This window comes from Ranitomeya imitator, chromosome 4 (genome assembly GCF_032444005.1).
Source record: "Ranitomeya imitator isolate aRanImi1 chromosome 4, aRanImi1.pri, whole genome shotgun sequence".
Lineage (NCBI taxonomy): Eukaryota > Metazoa > Chordata > Amphibia > Anura > Dendrobatidae > Ranitomeya > Ranitomeya imitator.
In genome coordinates, this window is record NC_091285.1 from 287,795,033 (window position 1) to 287,816,309 (window position 21,277).

Genomic DNA, 21,277 nt, shown 5'->3' on the forward strand with positions numbered 1-21,277 from the left:
GCCATAGAAGATTCCATCATCCTTCCAGAGAGGCAGGATGTACTGGTTCAGGGGCCAATACACCATCTCAATATGAAGCCCCTACAGTTGTCTGCCTGTGTGGCAGATCTTGAAATCTAAAAATCTCTCAGACTCTGTCATAACAACAATACAAAAAAAGCAGGAAACTGGTAACATCGGCTATACAGTATATATGAAAATATGGAGAAAATTTTGTGCGCAATATCCTGAGGCAACAATAGAATTATCTAGTTCTGATATTCTGATATTAGAATTCCTCCAAGCAGGATTTGATAAAGGCCTAAGACCCAGCACTCTGAAAGTGAAAGTCTTGTCTCTGAGTATTTTTATGGACTGTCCACTAGCAGGGCATCCATGGATTGAACGATTCATTAAGGCCACAGGCAGAATAAGACCATGGTTAGAGCCAATGTCCCGCCTTCAGATTTGAACAGTCTTAAATGGATTATGCAGATCACCATATGAACTGCTTGAGGATTCAGATATAAAATCTCTCTCCTTTAAAACTGCATTCCTGGTTACCATAGCAACAGCCAGATGAATTGGAGAAGTACAGGCATTTTCCATAAAAAGCCCATACCTGAGTATCTTAGATGATTGCATTATTCTTAGGTTAGACCCTTAATTTCTACCAAAAGTAGTAACATCCTTTCATATGAGCCAAGAGGTAGTCTTGCCTTCCTTCTGCCAGGACCATAAAAATAGTTAAGAACGGTCATTTAATTCCCTAGACGTCAGGCGAATAGTCCTCCGGTAATTGGAAGCCACAAAGGACTGGCAAATAGATCCCAATCTGTTCATACATTTTTGGGTGAAGAATAGGGGGAAAAATACGACAAAAGCGATGTTGGCACGATGGCTTAGGTCAGTGATCAGCCTGACCTACGCATCAGAAGGAAAGTCTCCTCTAATCAACATTAGAGCCCATTCCATGAGAACAGTAGCCACATCTTAGGCAGAGAAAGCAGGGTGGACTTGGTGGACCAAGCCTTGGTGGACCAAATCTACAGTGCTGCAACATGGACAAGCCTTAATACCTTTTGCAGACATTATAAAATGGACGTTTTATCTGGCCAAAAGATGGCCTTCGGAAGGAAGGTCCTCCAAGCAGTGGTCCTGCCCTGAATGTATCTTCTGGCATTTTTCTGATGGTGCTGTCAGGAGGGACGTACTGGAAAGTAGGCATTAGTCCTACCGGTAATAGGTTTTCTAGGAGTCCATCATGACAGCACCTATTACATTCTCTCCCTTAAATTCTTATCTAATATTTGATGGTAACATATGTAGAAGGAAAACTGAATAAAATAGTGTTGCATCCATCCTGGTGTGGTACTTGGAAAATCACTGAGGGTGGTGGAGGGAGGAACCTTTTAACCTCTTGTGTGTTCCTGTCCCTAGCAAGGATAAGAAGGACAACTTACTGATGGTGCTGTCATGATGGACTCCTGGAAAACCTATTGCTGGTAGGACTAATGCCTACTTTTTTGCTTTGGAATGTTCATTTTGACCCAGTGTTTTCTAGTATTGTTTTATTTTTTTCCTATAGAATATTGTACAATATGGATTTTGATTTTCAGTCTGCTTTAGTCTTGGGTGGATTTAATTTAAGTTTTGAGTTACAAAACAATTTGCAATAGAGGTCTAAATTTTTTTTTTTTTTTTTTTTTAAATAACATTCTTAATTATCTAAATATTTATGTTCAGCCACAATCTCTAATGGCAGCACTGGCTTTACCATTAAATTATACTTGGAGATAATGGATCATGCTGTGCAGAGTAACATGGGATTTTAATCAGCGAAAGTACTTCAGTGACATTCAGTGAAGGTCAAGAGCACTCTGGAGCCCCTTAAGCTTTTCAGAGAAAGCTGTGAATTTAAAGGTGAATGTCATGTCGTCTTTCTGGACAGCCTTGATATTTGACCCTTCTCTCCATCCAACAATGTTCTTTACAGTAACTTAGAGTTGAATTTGTGGATTCTGGAATTAATACTTAGTGTTAAATAATAATAAATTAACCTTTTGCCATTTGTGGCTTATTTATGAAGCATGGATAGTCAATAGTGTTTAGTCATGCTATCCGCCTAAGTGCACATTGTCATTTACGAGAACATCATTTTATAGCATGCTTTCTTTGTAGACTTTTCTTGTTTTTGTCAATTAGTTTTTCTTATATAGATTTGGAATCTTGATTTTCAAAGAAACTTATGATTAAACATTGGGTCAAATATAGATACAAGTAAGGCTGCGTGTACACGTTCTGGATTTTTCGCGTTTTTTTCCACTGCAAAAACGCTTAAAAAATGCTTACATTAAGCACCCCATCAATTTAATGCATTCTGCAATTTTTGTGCCCATGCTGCGTTTTTTTCCGTGAAAAAAACGCATCGTGAAAAAAATAACACAGCATGTTCATTCATTTTGTGGATTGTTTGCGGATTTGCCGCTATTTTATTGCATTGGGAACCTCCGGAAAAATCCTCGCAAAAAATGCGAAAAAAAACCTCAAGCGGGTTTCCTGCGAAAGTTGTCTATATTTGCTCAGGAAAATTCTGCAAACTTTCCTGATCGTGTGCACATAGCCTAAATATTGTAAGATTGCAGGGAAATTTCGTTTGACTGTGTATGATTCCTATATAATAACCTTTTATCAATTCTTTTTTATTTTAGCTCTTGGTTCACAATATGTTCATCATGCATGTAAATAAATAGTACTAGACTATATAAAACATTTTACAATGTAATGTACTAGGTCTTAAATGGGTTGTTGACTGTATGTTACTGATGCTATTCTGTACTCCTTACTGTGTCCCCCCATTGGTCTCCTGGCTTCCTCTCTTGGCAGTGGGCATTTTGCAATGGCTAAATATGGCCTGACTGTTTTTTTCTGGCTCAGACAAGTTTTACCCCTTATTGACTATTGCAGTCATTCTCAACGTAAGTGGAAGACTGGAGACCAGCGGGAACACAGTAAGGAGTAGTGGCGCCAGTCTGGTATATGATCATGTATGTAATACTTTGATGTTTCCATCACATCCATTTGTACAATAATAAAATCTAGTGAGAAAGCCCCTGAATTATAAGTATTTACATTGTAAGTTAAGTTCCTATTTTTTGTTTTTTTATCCACGGTTCTTTTCATGTTTAAGTTTACATAGCTTGTCCTCAAGAGTACCGTAGTTGGTGTAGTCTGAGTTAGCTCCAATATTATCAGTTTCACCTCTCAAATGCTGATAATGACATTTAAAAGGCTTCCAGACTGGTGCCAGTCTGTTCTGATGGTTAATAGTTACCTGTATTACACAATTATGAGGTACTGATTGTTGTTATAGCAGGTGGAGGCCTGCAGAAATTTGCATGTCTGTAACATTTATTGAAACTCCCATAAGGCCCAGCGTATTGTTGGACTTCATAGAAGATCGTCAATTTCACAATCCACTGAACGTACGCTCACACATTCAAGTCTCCTAAGGGCACTACATTACATATTGCACAAGTGCGGTTCCCCCCATACACACAGCGCAAGCGCGGCAACATGATAAATAATGCACAAGCGCAGGCTATGCAGTGACATCTGTGAAAATCACGGGACATAATTCAAATTGGGTGGGCAGGGACAACCCTGACTGAATGCAACGAAGCACACCCCTATGACTAAACGAGCAGGTAAGATATAACTGCAGTGGGGGAAATACTGTAAGTATTTGATCCCTTGCTGATTTTGTAAGTTTGCCCACTGGCAAATACACGAACAGTGTAGAATTTTAAGGGTAGGTTAATTTTAACATTGAGAGAATATCAAAAATAAATTCCAGAAAATCACATTGTACAAATTATATAATATATTTGCATTTTGCAGCGAGAAATAAGTGTTTGATCCCTCTGGCAAGCAAGACTTAATACTTGGTGGCAAAACCCTTGTTGGCAAGCACAGCAGTCAGACGTTTTTTATAGTTGATGATGAGGTTTGCGCACATGTCATAAGGAATTTTGCATATAAAGTCTTTTTTGAAAAGAATTACAGCAGTGATTTTAATGGAAAAAACATGTTGGTGATGCACATTGCATCACTACCAATGCACTGGGGACACTTTAGATGCTACAAATGACGTGACAGGTTCCCTTTAAATCATACCCCTTTTTTGAAGATTAAAATAGCAAAATGTAAAAAATTTACATATTTGGTATTGCCACATGTGTTATTCCCTGAAACAAACAAGTATATAAAATATTTCTCTCTTACAGTGAATGATGAAACCGAGAGAAAAATTTGAAACACCAGAATTGCTGATTTTGGTCTAGATATTTACCTAAAAAATGCAGTACAAAGTGATGAAAACATCATATGTACCCCAATATGTAATAAAAAAAAGCTTGAGACTTGAAAGCACAGGTCCACAAACAGAATAACATAGAAGTCTTTGTAAAACTAAAATTTGGTCTGTGTTTTTATTTTCTAAGTTCAGAAATTTCGGCCCACTTAAATATAATTGAAAACTCATATGTTTAGTATCAGCGTTATGGAGAATAATGTCAGGGTATTGAATGCTGATTAGTGATGAGCGAGTATACTCGTTGCTCGGGTTTTACCGAGCACGCTCGGGTGGTCTCTATGTATATGTAAGTGCTCAGAGATTTAGTTTTCGTCACCTCAGCTGCATGATTTACAGCTGATAGACAGCTTGAATACATGTGGGGATTCCCTAGCAACCAGGCAACCCCCACATGTACTCAGGCTGGCTAGCAGCCGTAAATCATGCAGCTGCGTCAACAAAAACTAAATCTCCGAGCAGTTACAAATACTTGGAGACCACCCGAGCGTGCTTGGGAAAACCTGAGCAACGAGTACACTCGCTCATCACTAATGCTGATAAAAGAAACTGTTGTCAGAACTGATGCCTTTTTTCACCATTTCACTGCACTTGAAATATGTTTTCCTGTTTTCACTACATTTATAGTAAAAATGAATAGTGTCATTCAGAACTAGAAAGGATTCTACAAACAACAAGCCCTTATATAGCTAGGTATGGAAGACAATAAAAAAACAATAGTGCAAAGATGAGAAATCGTCTGGCTTTTACAGTATCATAAAAGCCATAGATGTGGCTATATCATACCAAGCATAGTCCTCTTCAAATTGTACCAGCCATGATGCTCATAAAATGTAATCATCCAGTATGAATAAATCATAATATGGTAATGCAGTACCATCAGCTGCAGTGCAAATATAATGCATATGTAAAGTAACTGTAAAACAAATAAAATATTTCAAAATAATATTATTGTTAATATGACCATATTCCTGCTTCATGTCTCATACCTCACTATCCATGTTTCTACACATAAATATGGGCAGCCGAATTTTTTTTATGTGGCATTACATTAAGTTGTATTTTGATATATAAAATATAAAGCGAAAGAAGGTGGAGAGTCTCTTTGTTAGTCATGTTATTGTCATTATCTTTATTACATTTCATTTTGTGAATACCATACCTTTTTTTTTTAATCTGATTTACGTTTCCATCTGTTTAAGTAGCAGTAGAGCTACTATTTGACCTTACTGGAGACTTCATCCTCATCATTCACTGTGATCCAGGAAATGTTATTTAACTTGATTTATATGCTGGTTAGGCAATAGCATATTTCTTGGTAATGTATTTCTGATATGTGTTAACCAATAGGACAGAAATGCATACAATGAATCCACATTCATTTCATCCGCAGAACCATTTTAATAGAAGACATCAATTTAGCGGACAAGTACAGCAAAGTATTTCACTTTGTATCTTCAAAATAAGAACACAGGAAAGAACTTTTTATTTGACACCAAATTAAAGAGAAAAACAGGCAGTAAGATGAAGCGCTGTTCATTCATTGCAGAGTTCTTTATGATCAGTCTGCAGTCTTGTAGGGCTAAGCAGAAAATAAAAATTGTAATAATTTGATTGAATCAGCTTGTTCATGTTCTCGTCAGCTCTGCATATTTCAAATACCTGCAATAACTGCGTCCAAAGTCAAGGGCATCAAAAATGTCCACTCTAAGCAATTATAATGTGGACTTATACTGCATTAAATAAATTCCTGCTAGGAAAAATCATTTTTTTATATATGCAAAGTCAGAGGTGTAGTGAAATATTTTTCAAAGTATTTAATTTTTTATTGTATAAAATTGTTAAGGTTACAATTTGTTGCAGTCTACACCAGGCCCGAGCAAAATATAGTCTGTGGATCACATCTGGCCGTTCCTATTCGGCCCAGACACTAGAGCAGCAAAGAGACTGGAAAAAGTGGCCTGCAGGCCAAACACTCCGGCTGCTCTCCCCTTCTCCATCCTACATCTTGATTTAACCGGTATCTGCATCCTCATGGTACAGATACTGATGATTATAATCAGGGTCGGCATTAGGGGCAGGCAGACTAGGCAGCTGCCTAGGGACCCCAGCCAGTAGTGTGCCGCTAAAAGCAGCATACCACGCAGCCACTGTGGGGCCTGTGAGTCAGGGGAGCCTGGCGCGCAGCCTTCAAATGTATCAGCATCACACTGAACTGAAGAATAAAGCTGCCTTATCACTTTTACCACAACACTGCTGGTTTTTGTTCATTCTGTCTCCCAAAAATCAGAATAGAAAGCGATCAAAAATGTTATGTGCGCAAAATGGTACCATTAAAAACATTAACTCGCCCCAGTAAAAACAAGCCCTCAAATGACTGTCAGAAAAATTGTAGCTCTCAAAATATTGCAATACAAAAACTTTTTTAAAAGCGTGTTTTAGTATGTGACAGCAGACAAATATAACACCCCAATATAAATTTGGAATCAGACTGACCCAAAAAATAAAGCCGTCTAATCATTTATACTGCATGAGGAACGACATAAAAAATAATTAGAGCCAATTCTTGACCTGCTGTTTTGTCCATTTTGCCTCCCAAAATCACAGTAAGGCTCGGCTCACATTTATCTTGTGCTCTATGATGAGCGCTTACACCGGGGTTTTCGTGTACATCTCTGAAATATGCAATTCAGACATAACCACAGGTGAAATAGTTCCTATAATAAGGCTGATGAAGACACTGTGGCAGCCCTCTGGCCTGTGATCCAACGGTGTCCATCTTTTTAAGGCTGCCTAAAAGCACGGTCGACCACAGCTTTGCGCATCTCCGAAAAGAAGGCACCACGAACAGAGGCCAGAGTACAGAGTAACTTTTTGAATGGATCTGTCAGGGGTTTCATCTGAATCACTTCATTTGGAGATTTCCATGGAAACCCCGATGTAAGTGCTCAGCAGTTAGCATAGGATAAATGTGATCCAAAATGTTATGTAAAGTATCCACATTTCTGGTAACACTGTGGAAAAGCACTACAGCTCCTCTCTCTGCAAAAGAAATCCATTGAATTTTACACTCCTAAGTTCAATAGCCCCACTCCCTTCTCAGCCCCAGTGTGCCTAAACCACAAATAGCATCCACATGTTTGGCATTTCTGTAGTGATGAGAGTCCAGTTAATTTACCGGTGCATGTCTCCAGAAGCACAAGCTGGGCATAATGCACTGGGCACTACAATGTACTGGCCACAACAATGTACAGGCACTACAATGGAAGATTTGCAATTTTCACTTAGTAACATCCATTGCTGCTCATTTATGGAAAACACCCGTGAAGTTAAAATCATCACTACACCTGTAGATAAATTCCCAAAGGGGTGTGATTTCCAAAATTGGGCAACTTGAGGTGTGATTCTGCTCTTCTGCTAGACAGTATTGTACCACCACATATGTGGTGCTTTCCATGTTCAGCAGAAATTGTTTGACACATTTTGGTTCCATTTTTGCTCATTTCCCCAGGTGCAAATGTGAAATCTGGGGCAAAAACAAAATGTTTGCAGTAAAAATGTAATTATTTTTTCTTCATTGCCCAATGGTGTAAAATTTTGTGATACACTTGTGGTGTCAATATGATCACTGCAACCCTGGATTAATTGATTGAGAGGTGTAGATTCTAAAATGTGGTCACTTATTGGGGCTTTCTTCTGTTCTTGCACCTTAGGGGCTCTCCCAGTGGGTCATGACACCGCAAACTATAACAGCAAAATCTGCATTATAATATGGTACTTCTTCCCTTTTGAACTTTCCACTGTGCCTGAAAAGTAGTTTCCTGATTACATGTAGGCCGTTGGCGCACTCAGGAGAAATTGTACTGTGAGGTCCATTTTTTGCCAATTATAGAAATTAAACATTTGGGGCTAAAACAACATTTTAGTGATAAAGTAATTATTCTTTCATTACTGCCCAATGGTATAAAATTCTGCAAGGCACAAGTGATGTCAACATGCTCACTGCATCCCTAGATAAATTCATTGGGGATGTAGTTTGTAAATTGGGTTTACTTCTGCTGTTCCGCGTTCTACTTTTCTGGTACCTCAACGGCTCTACCAATGTGACATGGCACCCTCAAACCATTCCAGCAAAATCTGAACTCCAGTATGGCACTTATTCCCTTCTGAGCTTTGCACTATGCCTCAAAAGTAGTTTTTAATCATATATGGGCTTTTGGCATACTCGGGAGAAATTGTGTAACAAATTGTACAGTTCATTTCCTCTTATTATTTTTTTGAAGATTAAAAACTTGGGGCCAAAGCAAGATTTTAGTGGAAAAAATAGTAATTTTTCATTTACTAAGCCTAATGTTATACAACTCTGTGAATCATCTTAAGGTTAAAAATGCTGACTACACCCCTATGTGAATTCCTCAAGAGGTGTAGTTTACAAGATATAGCCATTGTGGAGGTGTCTGCTGTTTTGGCATGTCAGGGGCTCTTCAAGTGAGACAAGGTATGCACAATTTATTTAAGCTAAACTTGCACTCCACAGTTCAATTGGCGCTCTTACACTTCTGAGCTCTGCTGTGCGCCCAAACAGTAGTTTTCCATCACATATGGGGTATTGATGTACTCAGGAGAAATTGCACAACAAATTTTATGGTCCGTTTTCTTCTGTTACCCTTGTGAAAATTAAAACTTTGGGGCAAGAACAACATTTTTCTTGGAAAAATGTACCGTATGTGTGACGCCCCAGGGTCCTGGTTGTCACAGTGGCATTGCTTTCCTCACAGGGAGAGTGATGTCATGCTTGGAAGCGATGGAAGATTCCTCTTAACAGGTAATTAGCACATACAACACCATTCTGACTCTAGGCCAGAAGGGGGAGCTCTAAACCCTGACTTCAGGGGAGCTGCTCTCTCTGGTCAGGAGGAGAAGTTAGTTTCTAGGCAGTTGCTAGGCAGTTAGGAAAAGATAGACAGTTGGTGTCAGACAGCAGACTGGAGCAGTCTGAGGCAGAAGGATGAGTGAGGGGCCGTACAGCCTGAAGTGCTGTAGCCCCTGGATAGCGATATACAGAAGGAAGAACAGCTTTTAGTGAATGTGCCGGAGAGCAAAGCACAGGAGAGAGACAACAAGGAACAATAGCTGTGCGAGGGCTACCTCCCTGATAGAGCGCAGATACCGGTAACCGGAAGACTGAGGTTGTGTCATACTCAATGAGGCACAGCAGAAACCGGTAGGACAGCTAGACTACACGTAACCTGTTCGCCCTAATGCCCAGGAGACACAGTGACACATAGCCTGGGTCATGATAGAGACCCTGTAAAAAGGTTCGAGTCATCTGTCATACGGTTTTGTGACCCACTTCAATAAAGGACATATATAACTGAGAGGACCTAACTAATAAGCCATTTGCAGTAAGGAACTACACCACAGCACTAGAAGGAAGACATTAACTCCTCCTGGTAAAGCTGACCTCTGAACTCGCTTCCAAGTCGGCCGGACCCTGCCTGTACCGGTGCTCTGGTGCCCTGGACTGTGGCTGCCTGCTACCATCAGTAAACCAGGTAAAAAGACTGCACAACTGCGTTCTTCGTTCCTTACTGCACCACTCATCATCTTTCATTTATTCACCGGGAGCTCTGGGGACCTACTTCACCTGTGGGAAGTTATACTATCTGGCTGCCATAACATCACCCCAGAGGACCCCTTTAAGCAGTGTTGGTCACATCAGACCGAATACCACAGGTGGCGTCATTAACTTTTTTTTTCAAAAACCCCTTTAAAAAGACTTTCCCTTTAACATGGGCGCCCAGGGCCACAGACTGAGTCGCTGTCGCCGTGACACATCCCTCTAAGTACCGACCCGGACCTGGTACCGAATACCCCACGGCCCTGGCGGGTGTTCCATATGTACTCGAATATAAGTCGACCCAAGTATAAGCCGAGGCACCTAATTTTGCCATGAAAAACTGGGTATACTTATTGAGTATAAGCCGGCTATGCATTGTCCCCTCATCCCTATCCTGGTATGCATTGCTCCCCTTCCCTTCCTTTGTATGCATGGCTCCCCCATCCCTGTCCTTGTATGCATGGCTCCCCCAACCCTGTCTTTGTATGCATGGCTCCCCATCCCTGTCCTTGCATTTATGGCTCCCTCGTCCCTGGCCTGGTATGCATGGCTCCCCCTTCCCTGTACTTCTTTGCATGGCTCCCCGTCCCTGTTCTTGTATGCATGGCTCCTTATTTCCTATCATTGTATGCATGGCTTCTTATGCCCTATCCTTGTATGCATGGTTCCTATTAAAAAAAAACACATCCATACCTCCCTGCCCGCCCTCGCTGCATCTCGTTCCGGCGCCAACAGCTCTTTCTGCTAAGCGATCACATGGCCCTGCTAATTAAGGTAATGAATATGCACTCCACACCTATGGGAGTGGAGAGGTGTGAATAGTCATTACCTTAATGAGCGGAGCTACGTGATCACTTGGCTGGAAGAGCTGCTGTTGCCAGAGCGAACTAAATGCAGCGAAGGCACACAGGAAAGGTAAATAGAATGTGTGCTGGAAGCCTGCGTCTGTAACTTTGCGCGCTATAAGAGAAATTAATATTCACTGCCAGCCGGCTCCTGCCTCTGTGACCCGCTGTTCTGCCACTCCCCCTCCCCTGCAGTCTTTCTGGGACAATGACTCGTTTATAAGCCAAGGGGGACATTTTCAGCGTAAAAAAATGTGCTGAAGAACTTGGTTATACACGAGTATATGCGGTAATTTTTTATTTTCACAGCGCAACATTGTAAAACTGAACCTGTGGATTCAAGGTGCTTACCAAAACTCTAAATAAATTCCTTGATGAGTGTAGTTTACAAAATAGAGTCACTTGTGAGGGTTTTCCATTATTTAGGCACATCAGGTGCTCTTCAAACATGACATGGCATACGCTATCTATTCCTGCCAATTCTGCATTCCAAAAGTCAACTGTTGCTCCTATCCTTCCAAGCTCTGCTGTGCGCCCATACAGTAGTTTTCCACCACATACGGAGTATCAGTGTACTCAGGAAAAATTGCACAACAAATTGTGTTCCATTTTCTCCTGTAACCATTGTGGTAATGGAAAATTTGGGTCAAAACCAACTTTTTTGTGTGAAATAGTAAATTTTCATTTTTTTCTTCCACATTGCTTTAATTCCTGTGAAGCAGATTAATACATTTCTTGAATGTGGTTTTGAGCAGTTTAAGGGGTGCATTTATTAAAATCATGTGACTTTTGGTTATTTTCTGTCATATAGGTCCCTCAAAGTCACTTCAAATGTGATGTGGTCTCTGAAAAAATTCATTTTGTAAATTTGTTGGAAAAATGAGAAATTGCTGATCAAAGTTTAACCCTTCTAACATCTTAAAAAAAAAACATTTTTATTTAAAAAATGATTATATAAAGTATGCATGCGGCAAATGTTATGCATTAACTTTTTTATCTGATATCGCTATGTGGATTAAGGGCATAAAAATTTAAACTTTGCAATTTGGAACTCAAACTTTGCTGGAATAGTTTCCTGTTGTTATATTTCATTATCATGCCCTGGAGGTGGTAGTATAGAAGAAATCACCATTTTAAAAAATGTACACAACAAAGCATTTATTGAGTGGTGCTTTGACCCCCAAAGTATCTTCAAGAAATTAATATGTGACAGAAGTGAAAGTGAGAATGGAAATCTTTTTCCCAATTAGGCTGCTTTGTTTTCTGTTGTCTGTGTGGCATAAGTGACATAATAACTTTATTCTAGATACACTTGTACACAATTTTTGAAGTAACTCAGCAGGAAGGTTGTTGTAAACTTCTTGGAGAACTAACAACAGTTCTGTGGAAGTAGGTTTGCGCAAATCCTTCTGTTTCTTCATTTAGTCTCACACAAACTACCTTTTCTATTTAACATTAGTTCTGGAGGCAGATTCTCATGCAGATCAGTGTCCTGCCCATAGCATGGAACAGCTCATTTACATATAACAAAAACATGTATTTATCTGAAATAAGAAATCGGATCGCAGATATCAAGGTATCATTTTATTCTGCGTCCTATGACCTGTTAGGCACGTAAGTCACTCATATACAGATAACAGCGACAATTAACCTACAAGAAAGAAAAGCCACACTCACACCCTACTGGTCCCGATACAGATTAGATAATCCCTAACTGCACAACTGAAAACACCACCTTGGACCTGGCTCCCCAAAAGGCCGTTGAGAGGCTTCTCGTACCTCCTAAGGAACCAATGGGGAGGCCGCTGTGCACAGCTAACCAGCAAAGAGAGAGTGTGCAGAAGGTCATGAGGAGTAAGGAAATTTAAAGCACCTGCATGAAGGGTAAGTAAGGAGGAATAATTACTGAAGCAAGAATAATGTCCCACCAACCTAACTGAGGAGAAAGGAAATGTGCTGAGAAGGCAGATAAACAAACACATAGCAGAAATACAAATGGTGTTTGTTTAGCAGGGAAAATCCCTTTGCTGAAGACCTGGAACTTCTTAGCAATAACCCACTTAGAAGTATAGCCAGCAAGGAAGTGTAGTGAAGGGAGAAAATATAAAGCCCAACCCAGAATGTGCTAGGGAAACCAAATTGAGACATTTGGAAATGCCTGATGATGAGCAAACCCAGAAAGAAAAAATTAAAGGCAATAGGAACGATCAGCATATGGACAGATAAGAAAATAGCAATAGATCAACAGACAGGAGAACGCTCCATGGAGTAAGAGGTCACCAGATCGAATCCCCAAACCGAGTGTCAGTATTCTGGGTTTTCCAAGTCACCTTGTGAATAATTTTGCCCTTTGTTAAGATGGAGTTTGCTGTTTTTGTCTGCCCTACTTTCTGTTCGTTTGTTGAAAACCCGGGTCAGGTGTCAGCCTCTTTGCTGGAGTATTCTGCTTCCGTTTCCACTTCAGCTCAGCTGCTTGTTCTACTGTGCTTCTACCCGTGGCTCTGGACAATCTCTGCCTATGTAAGCTACACTCTCAGTCTGTTCGCTTTGGAACTTAACCCTTGGTTCACTCCTCCTGGTAAGAACTCTGTTTTGGAACTGTGTTTTTGGAACTATGTTGCTGGACTGTTTTTTTGCTACTTAATCCTTCATTTACTCCCCCCAGAGGGAGCTACTGGAAATTACACCCGTATAACACTTTAATGTGAACTTGTTCTGGACTTACCCATGTTTATGCCACAACTGAGATCAACTTGAGAACTTGCTTCTGGACTTACGTGTGTTCATGCCACACCTGGGATTAACCTGAGGACTTGTTCTGGACTTCCCTGTGTTTACTACATACCTGGATTTGACTCTTTCTGCACCTACAGTGTTTTGGATCTGCACTACGTCACCGGTCACACTCACCTTGCCGAGGACTCTGCCCTAAGAACTCTTCCAATTTTCTGTATATGCTTAAGGGACTTGTTTCATTGCGGGTTATCAGTATATTGTTTTGGGTGTTATTGCTGTGGTACAAATACACTATTTGCACTAAAGAAACCTGTCTCTGTCTGTTAATTGCTCCACGCTACCAGAATCCTAGAGTTCAACTGCATATTCTCTCAGATGTCACAGAGTCAGGAGAATCATGTCAGTATCAGTAGAGTATAAGGGAGAGGAGAACAACACAACAGAATGGATATAAAAGTGTGTAGTGGGCCTCAATGCATTTTGATTTGATGAGACAGGGATCACAGAGTGGGAGGAACACCTTGTGCCAATTTTTTTTATTTAAGAGGAGATACAATATTTATGCTGATTTTTATGTCAGCGATTGTGCTTTCAGTTACTTTTTATTCAGTACCAAGAATTGCCATCAGCTCAAAGGGAACCTGACAGTTGGTACATGCTGCCCACGCCCCTGGCTGTGCGATCACAGTCATGTATGTTTTACTCTGAAATACTGCGGCATTTCAGAAGAAAACATACTTTTAATCACCGCCAGGGACCGGGTTACTGGTGGCTTCTTCCTGCCTATTGACAGTGACTAGTAAGTCTCTTTCTATGTGCGCTTATAGCCAAAGGCTTGCCCAATCACTGTCAGTGGGTTGGGAAAAGCTTCCGGGGACCCACCTGTACAACTAGACAATAGCATGGCTCAGTCCCTGGCGGCAATTTAATGTATGTTTTTTCCTCAAAGTGTTTCAGAGTAAAACATATATGGCTGTGATCGCACAGCAGGGCAGATACATGCTGCCCAAAGTTTGGGCAGCATGTATCAACTGACAGGTTCTCTTTAAACTTTAATTAAGGGTTAATCTACACTACCCAATCCGAGACGTTAAACAACTGCAGATCGACAGTCATTTATTGGCCTGTTTAAACAGATTGATCGGAATTCTGATAGTATGATGATACTGTCCACATAGCATATCATGTTATCAGCACATCGCCTGTTTACACAGGACTATGTGCTGTCGATAACAATGGTTTCTAATCCTGTTTAAAAATCACTGCACCTGCCTCACCGACATTATGCAATTTTTTCAGATGTTTATGGCCTGTATAGATGAGCCGCTAATCTTACAAATGCTCGTTACCAATAATTATTCACCCTTCTGAATGGGCCAGGGCTGGGAAAAAGGATCTGCTGTTTCTCCAGAAATAGCAGCACATTTGTCAACGGGCTGTGTATATTATTGCAATTCAGCACTATTCAGATAAATGGGGGTGTGCAAACCTTTTCTAGTTCTATATAACGCTTTTAATATTAAACTTTACGTTGTGGCTTATGACATTCCATGTTTAATAGTTAACTTTGCTCTAAAATGGCAACACATTTACATTTAGCAAATGTACATTTTGAAATAGCAAAATAGATATTTCTTTTCTCATGAGGTGCAATTACTAATAAAATACCAAAATAAAAAAATAATAATTAAATAATTCAATTAATGTATGGGATTGCAATATATTTATAGGAAAATGATCCCATCTTATTGTAACAACAGCAAGAGGTTTTTAAGTAGAAACTAGGACATACTTTGCATTCTGAACACACCTCAACATATTGCAAGCTTATGTAACTTAGCAACAAATGGAATTCTTGAGCTTGAACATTGCGGGGTTAAATTCATGCATAGAATTGTTTTCATACAAAGGTTTACAAATTACATGAAAGCTTGTTGTCCTCTGTATAGCTTTCAGGCCTGCTGTTCTGGAGCTGGAGATCTGCGAAAACATCCTCAGAGTGCAGAATGTCAGTGCGCGCACCTATCGTTACCCTGCGGTAAAAGTGCCAGTATGCAGGAAAAAAACAATAGCGAATGTGTAACTTAGAGACGCGTATCGGCACTTGGATATAAATGACCACATTCCAAGCTGTCTTCTTAGAAAGTGTGCAATGCATAGTGCAATCATACAACATCAAAGCAATTTGGAGCAACGATATGGTCCGGTGTAAGACATCTGTGTCATACCTTCATTCCTTATAAAGTACCAAAGAATGGGTGAGAATAAAATATGACCAGTATGAAATGACTTGGGGTGTAGTAATCACGACCGGGCGGTGCAGAAAGTAGGCCATTGACACCAGCGCCTATTTCAACTGAATATGTGTCCAAAGACACGCCACTGGACAATCAGAGGGCCGTAACATTGGCATCACGAGCGGCGCACATCAGTGGCGTCATGTGCCGCCCATAGCTAGCACATAGAAATTAGCTGCAGGCTGTATAAGAGGACACCGCATGTCGTGGGAGCGGAGGAAGGTAAGCAGAATTGTTTGTTTTTTAATGTGTTGGAAAAGAGATTTTATTTGTGCATTCCATAAAGTAAATGCGATTTCCTATTTGGTGAGTGACGGGGCTTCATCTTTGTATTAGGATTATATCTATTTCTACTTTCAGAATTACATGAGACATGTATTTATATTCTTATTACTTTATGACTTCATACTGTTAAGAAAAGAAAAATAAAGTATTTTGGTCAAAGAGTTAACCAAGCTCTCATTCACCTATTGTATCCTCACCCATCCCTTGTAGATAATGAGCCCTCACGGGCAGGGTCCTCTTCCAACTTTACCCGTCGTAACTTGTATCGATTAAGATTATTGAACTTGTTTTTTAATATGTACACCCTCCTCACATGTAAAGCGCCATGGAATAAAAGGCGCAGTAATAAATAATAATAATAATTCACAAGACCATTTTCATGGATAGAACACGTACACGTACCATTATAATCTATGGTGCTGGTCACATGTGTGTGATATTTTTGCAGACTGTGTGCAAAAAGAAAAATCAGAAAGATATATCGAAGAAGCTTTGAAGTTTATTAAGTTACTAGATGGTGGCCCGATTCTAACGCATCGGGTATTCTAGAATATGTATGTATATAGCAGCCACATAGTATATAGCACAGGCCACGTAGTATAGAGGAGTACTGCGTGGCCTGTGGTATATACCATGTGGCTGCTATATACATACATACATATTCTAGAATACCCAATGTGTTAATATAGGCCACGCAGTAAATAACACAGCCCACGTAGTATATAACACAGCCCACACAGTATATAGCAGCCACGCAGTATATAACACAGCCCACATAGTATGTAACACTGGCCACGTAATATATAGCACAGCCCATTAGTATCTAACAGTGGCCACGTAGTATATAGCACACAGTATAGAACATAGCCACGTAGTATATAACACTGCCCACGTATATAACACTGCCCACGTACTATATAGCAGCCATGTAGTATATAACACAGCCCACGCAGTATAGAACACAGCCCACATAGTATCTAACACTGCCCACGTACTATATAGCAGCCATGTAGTATATAACGCAGTATAGAACACAGCCCACATAGTATCTAACACTGACCAGGTAGTATATAGCAGCCAAGCGGTATCTAACACAGCCCACATAGTATTTAGCAGTGTGGGCACCATATCCCTGTTAAAAAAATAATTAAAATAAAAAATAGTTATATACTCACCCGCCGGCTAGATCCAGCGAACCTCTGGCGATGCGCGCACGGCTGCCGCCATCTTTCGTTCCCAGGAGGCATTGCGAAATTACCCACATCTCTTAGCGGTCTCGCGAGACCGCTAAGTCTTCTGGGTAATTTTGCAATGCATCACTGGGAACGGAAGCTGGCGGCAGGCGTGAGCGCATCGTCGGACTACGGAAGGTGAGAACAGCAGGTTTTTTGTTTTTTTATTATTTTTAACATTAGATCTTTTTACTATTGATGCTGCATAGGCAGCATCAATAGTAAAAACTTGGTCACACAGGGTTATTGGCGGTGGTAATGGAGTGAGTTACCCGCAGCATAACGCGGTCCGTTACCGCTGGCATTAACCCTGTGTGAGCGGTGACTGGAGGGGAGTATGGAGCGGGCGCTGACTGCGGGGAGTATGGAGCGGGCACCGGGCACTAACTGCAGGGGAGTAGGGAGGGACTAATCGGACTGTGGCCGTTGCTGATGGGTCGTGGCAGCCATGACAGGCAGCTGGCGAGACCAATCAGCGACTTGCATTTCCATGACAAACAGAGGCCGCGACCAATGAATATCCGTGACAGACAGACAGAAGGACAGACAGACGGAAGTGACCCTTAGGCTGACGTCACACTATCAGTATTTGGTCAGTGTTTTACATCAGTATTTGTAAGCCAAAACCAGGAGTGGGTGATAAATGCAGAAGTTGTGAAATGTTTCTATTATACTTTTCCACTATTTGTTCCTCTCCTGGTTTTGGCTTATAAATACTGAGGTAAAATACTGACCAAATACTGCTAGTGTGAAGGCAGCCTTAGACAATTATATAGTAGACTTTTCAGTAGAAAATCACTGATCACAGTACTGATGCTATAAATGGAAAACTCTGACCAAATACTGATGGAAACTTGATTAAAAACACTGGTGAAAATTGGACCATCTTTTTGTGTATGGGAAAAATCACTGACGTCTGAATGAAATATTTAAAGCTACAGACTGCAGTTCTAGTCACCAATCATTCTGTAATAGGATAATACAATGAAGCACCATCCCCCGATAGGGCACTCATATAGTAAATGCTTTTTCATTAAATAGCTCTGTCCGATGATGATTAAAAGAGAGTAAATCATTGAAAAAGAGGAGGCAATAGGAGGAGCGATATGATCAGAAATGGACAGCTATATGATTTACCGTAATCAGACAGTGTATACCATAAATTAATCTTTAGATAATGTCAGAACGAAATAACAAATGATTATTCGTACGCTTTTGTTTTTATCCCTGGCAGAGATTTATGATTAGTGTATATTTGCTGGCTGACTCTACTAAGGTATACCCCCTTTAAAATAATTATTTTTTCTTCTTCTAGGACTGTTTTGTTCAGCCTGACCTCTGTGGTTGTTCTTGTCATTACCACTGACTGGATAAGCTGGGACAAGCTGAATCGGGGATTTTTGCCCAGTGATGAGGTCTCAAGAGCTTTTTTGGCTTCATTTATCTTGGTGTTTGACCTTCTTATTGTTATGCAGGTATGTTTCTTTTTTATGGTTTTATGATAGAACCATAGCTTGTGACTGTATTTACCAGCGATACATATAATAATATTCAGCAGATAATATTAAGGCATTCTTTGAAATGTAACCCTTAATAAGGAACTATACATGTACTGTACCTCTAGGGGAAAGTCTGTATACATTCAATTGCAGGGTTTTTTTAGAGAAAAATGGAAAAGTAGTTTGTTTCTTAAAGGTCACCACTATATATATATATACAGTACAGACCAAAAGTTTGGACACACCTTTCTCATTTAAAGATTTTTTCTGTATTTTCATGACTATGAATATTGCACATTCACACTGAAGGCATCAAAACTATGAATTAACACATGTGGAATTATATACTTAACAAAAAAGTGTGAAACAACTGAAATTATGTCTTATATTCTAGGTTCTTCAAAGTAGCCACCTTTTGCTTTGATGACTGCTTTGCACACTCTTGGCATTCTCTTGATGAGCTTCAAGAGGTAGTTACCTGGAATAGTCTTCCAACCATCTTGAAGGAGTTCCCAGAGATGCTTAGCACTTGTTGGCCCTTTTGCCTTCACTCTGCGGTCCAGCTCACCCCAAACCATCTCGATTGGGTTCACAACTGGTGACTGTGGAGGCCAGGTCATCTGGCGTAGCACCCCATCACTCTCCCTCTTGGTCAAATAGCCCTTATACAGCCTGGAGGTGTGTTTTGGGGTCGTTGTCCTGTTGAAAAATAAATGATGGTCCAACTAAACGCAAACCGGATGGAATAGCATGCCGCTGCAAGATGCTGTGGTAGCAATGCTGGTTCAGTATGCCTTTTATTTTGAATAAATCCCCAACAGTGTCACCAGCAAAGCAACTCCAAACCATCACACCTCCTCCTCCATGCTTCACGGTGGGAACCAGGCATGTAGAGTCCATCGGTTCACCTTTTCTGCGTCGCACAAAGACACGGTGGTTGGAACCAAAGATCTCAAATTTGGACTCATCAGACCAAAGCACAGATTTCCACTTGTCGAATGTCCATTCCTTGTGTTCTTTAGCCCAAACAAGTCTCTTCTGCTTGTTGCCTGTCCTTAGCAGTGGTTTCCTAGCAGGTATTTTACCATGAAGGCCTGCTGCACAAAGTCTCCTCTTAACAGTTGTTGTAGAGATGTGTCTGCTGCTAGAACTCTGTGTGGCATTGACCTGGTCTCTAATCTGAGCTGCTGCTAACCTGCGATTTCTGAGGCTGGTGACTCGGATAAATTTATCCTCAGAAGCAGAGGTGACTCTTGGTCTTCCTTTCCTGGGGCGGTCCTCATGTGAGCCAGTTTCTTTGTAGCGCTTGATGGTTTTTGCCACTGCACTTGGGGACACAAGTTTTCCCAATTTTTCAGACTGACTGACATTCATTTCTGAAAGTAATGATGGCCACTCGTTTTCCTTTACTTAGCTGCTTTTTTCTTGCCATAATACAAATTCCAACAGTCTATACAGTAGGACTATCAGCTGTGTATCCACCAGACTTCTGCACAACACAACTGATGATCCCAACCCCATTTATAAGGCAAGAAATCCCACTTATTAAACCTGACAGAGCACACCTGTGAAGTGAAAACCATTCCCGGTGACTACCTCTTGAAGCTCATCAAGAGAATGCCAAGAGTGTGCAAAGCAGTCATCAAAGCTAAAGGTGACTACTTTGAAGAACCTAGAATATAAGACATAATTTCAGTTGTTTCACACTTTTTTTGTTAAGTATATAATTCCACATGTGTTAATTCATAGATTAGAAGTCTTCAGATTGAATGTACAATTTTCATAGTCATGAAAATACATAAAAATCTTTAAATGGAAACGTGTGTCCAAACATTTGGTCTGTAATTTATATATATATATATATATATATATGTATACACATACACAAAGATATATATATATATATAAGAGGCATCGTGATTACTCGCTAATCCCGCCCTCTGCACAGTAGCTCTGCCTCCAACCACATCACCACACACAATCCCTCCCCCACCCCATTACCACACACAATCCCGCCACCCACCATATTACCACACACAATCCCACCCCCCACCCCATCAGCACACACAATCCCGCCCCCCCACCCCATCACCACACACAATCCCGCCCCCCACCCCATCACCACACACAATCCCGCCCCCCCACCCCATCACCACACACAATCCTGCCCCCCACCCCATCACAACACACAATCCCGCCCCCACCCCATCACCACACAATCCTGCCCCCCACCCCATCACCACCCACAATCCCGCCCCATCACCACCCAAAATCAAACTGCACCCCCACCCCATCACCACCCACAATATCGCCCCCCCACCCCATCACCACCCACAATCCTGCCCCCCACCCCATCACCACCCACAATCCCGCCCCCCACCCCATCACCACCCACAAACACCCCCCCACCCC

The 21,277-nt window shown here is 40.9% G+C and overlaps 1 protein-coding gene across 1 annotated transcript in view; it reads left to right on the top strand.

The window, feature by feature from the left end:
- The window catches only part of TMEM117 (transmembrane protein 117), a 629,598-nt gene that overhangs the window by 494,796 nt on the left and 113,525 nt on the right, over positions 1 to 21,277 (top strand). Inside the window, exon 6 of the mRNA XM_069764733.1 lies at positions 18,682 to 18,841. Within this exon, the coding sequence (XP_069620834.1) occupies positions 18,682 to 18,841 (160 nt within the window). The remainder of the gene's footprint in view (positions 1 to 18,681; positions 18,842 to 21,277) is intronic.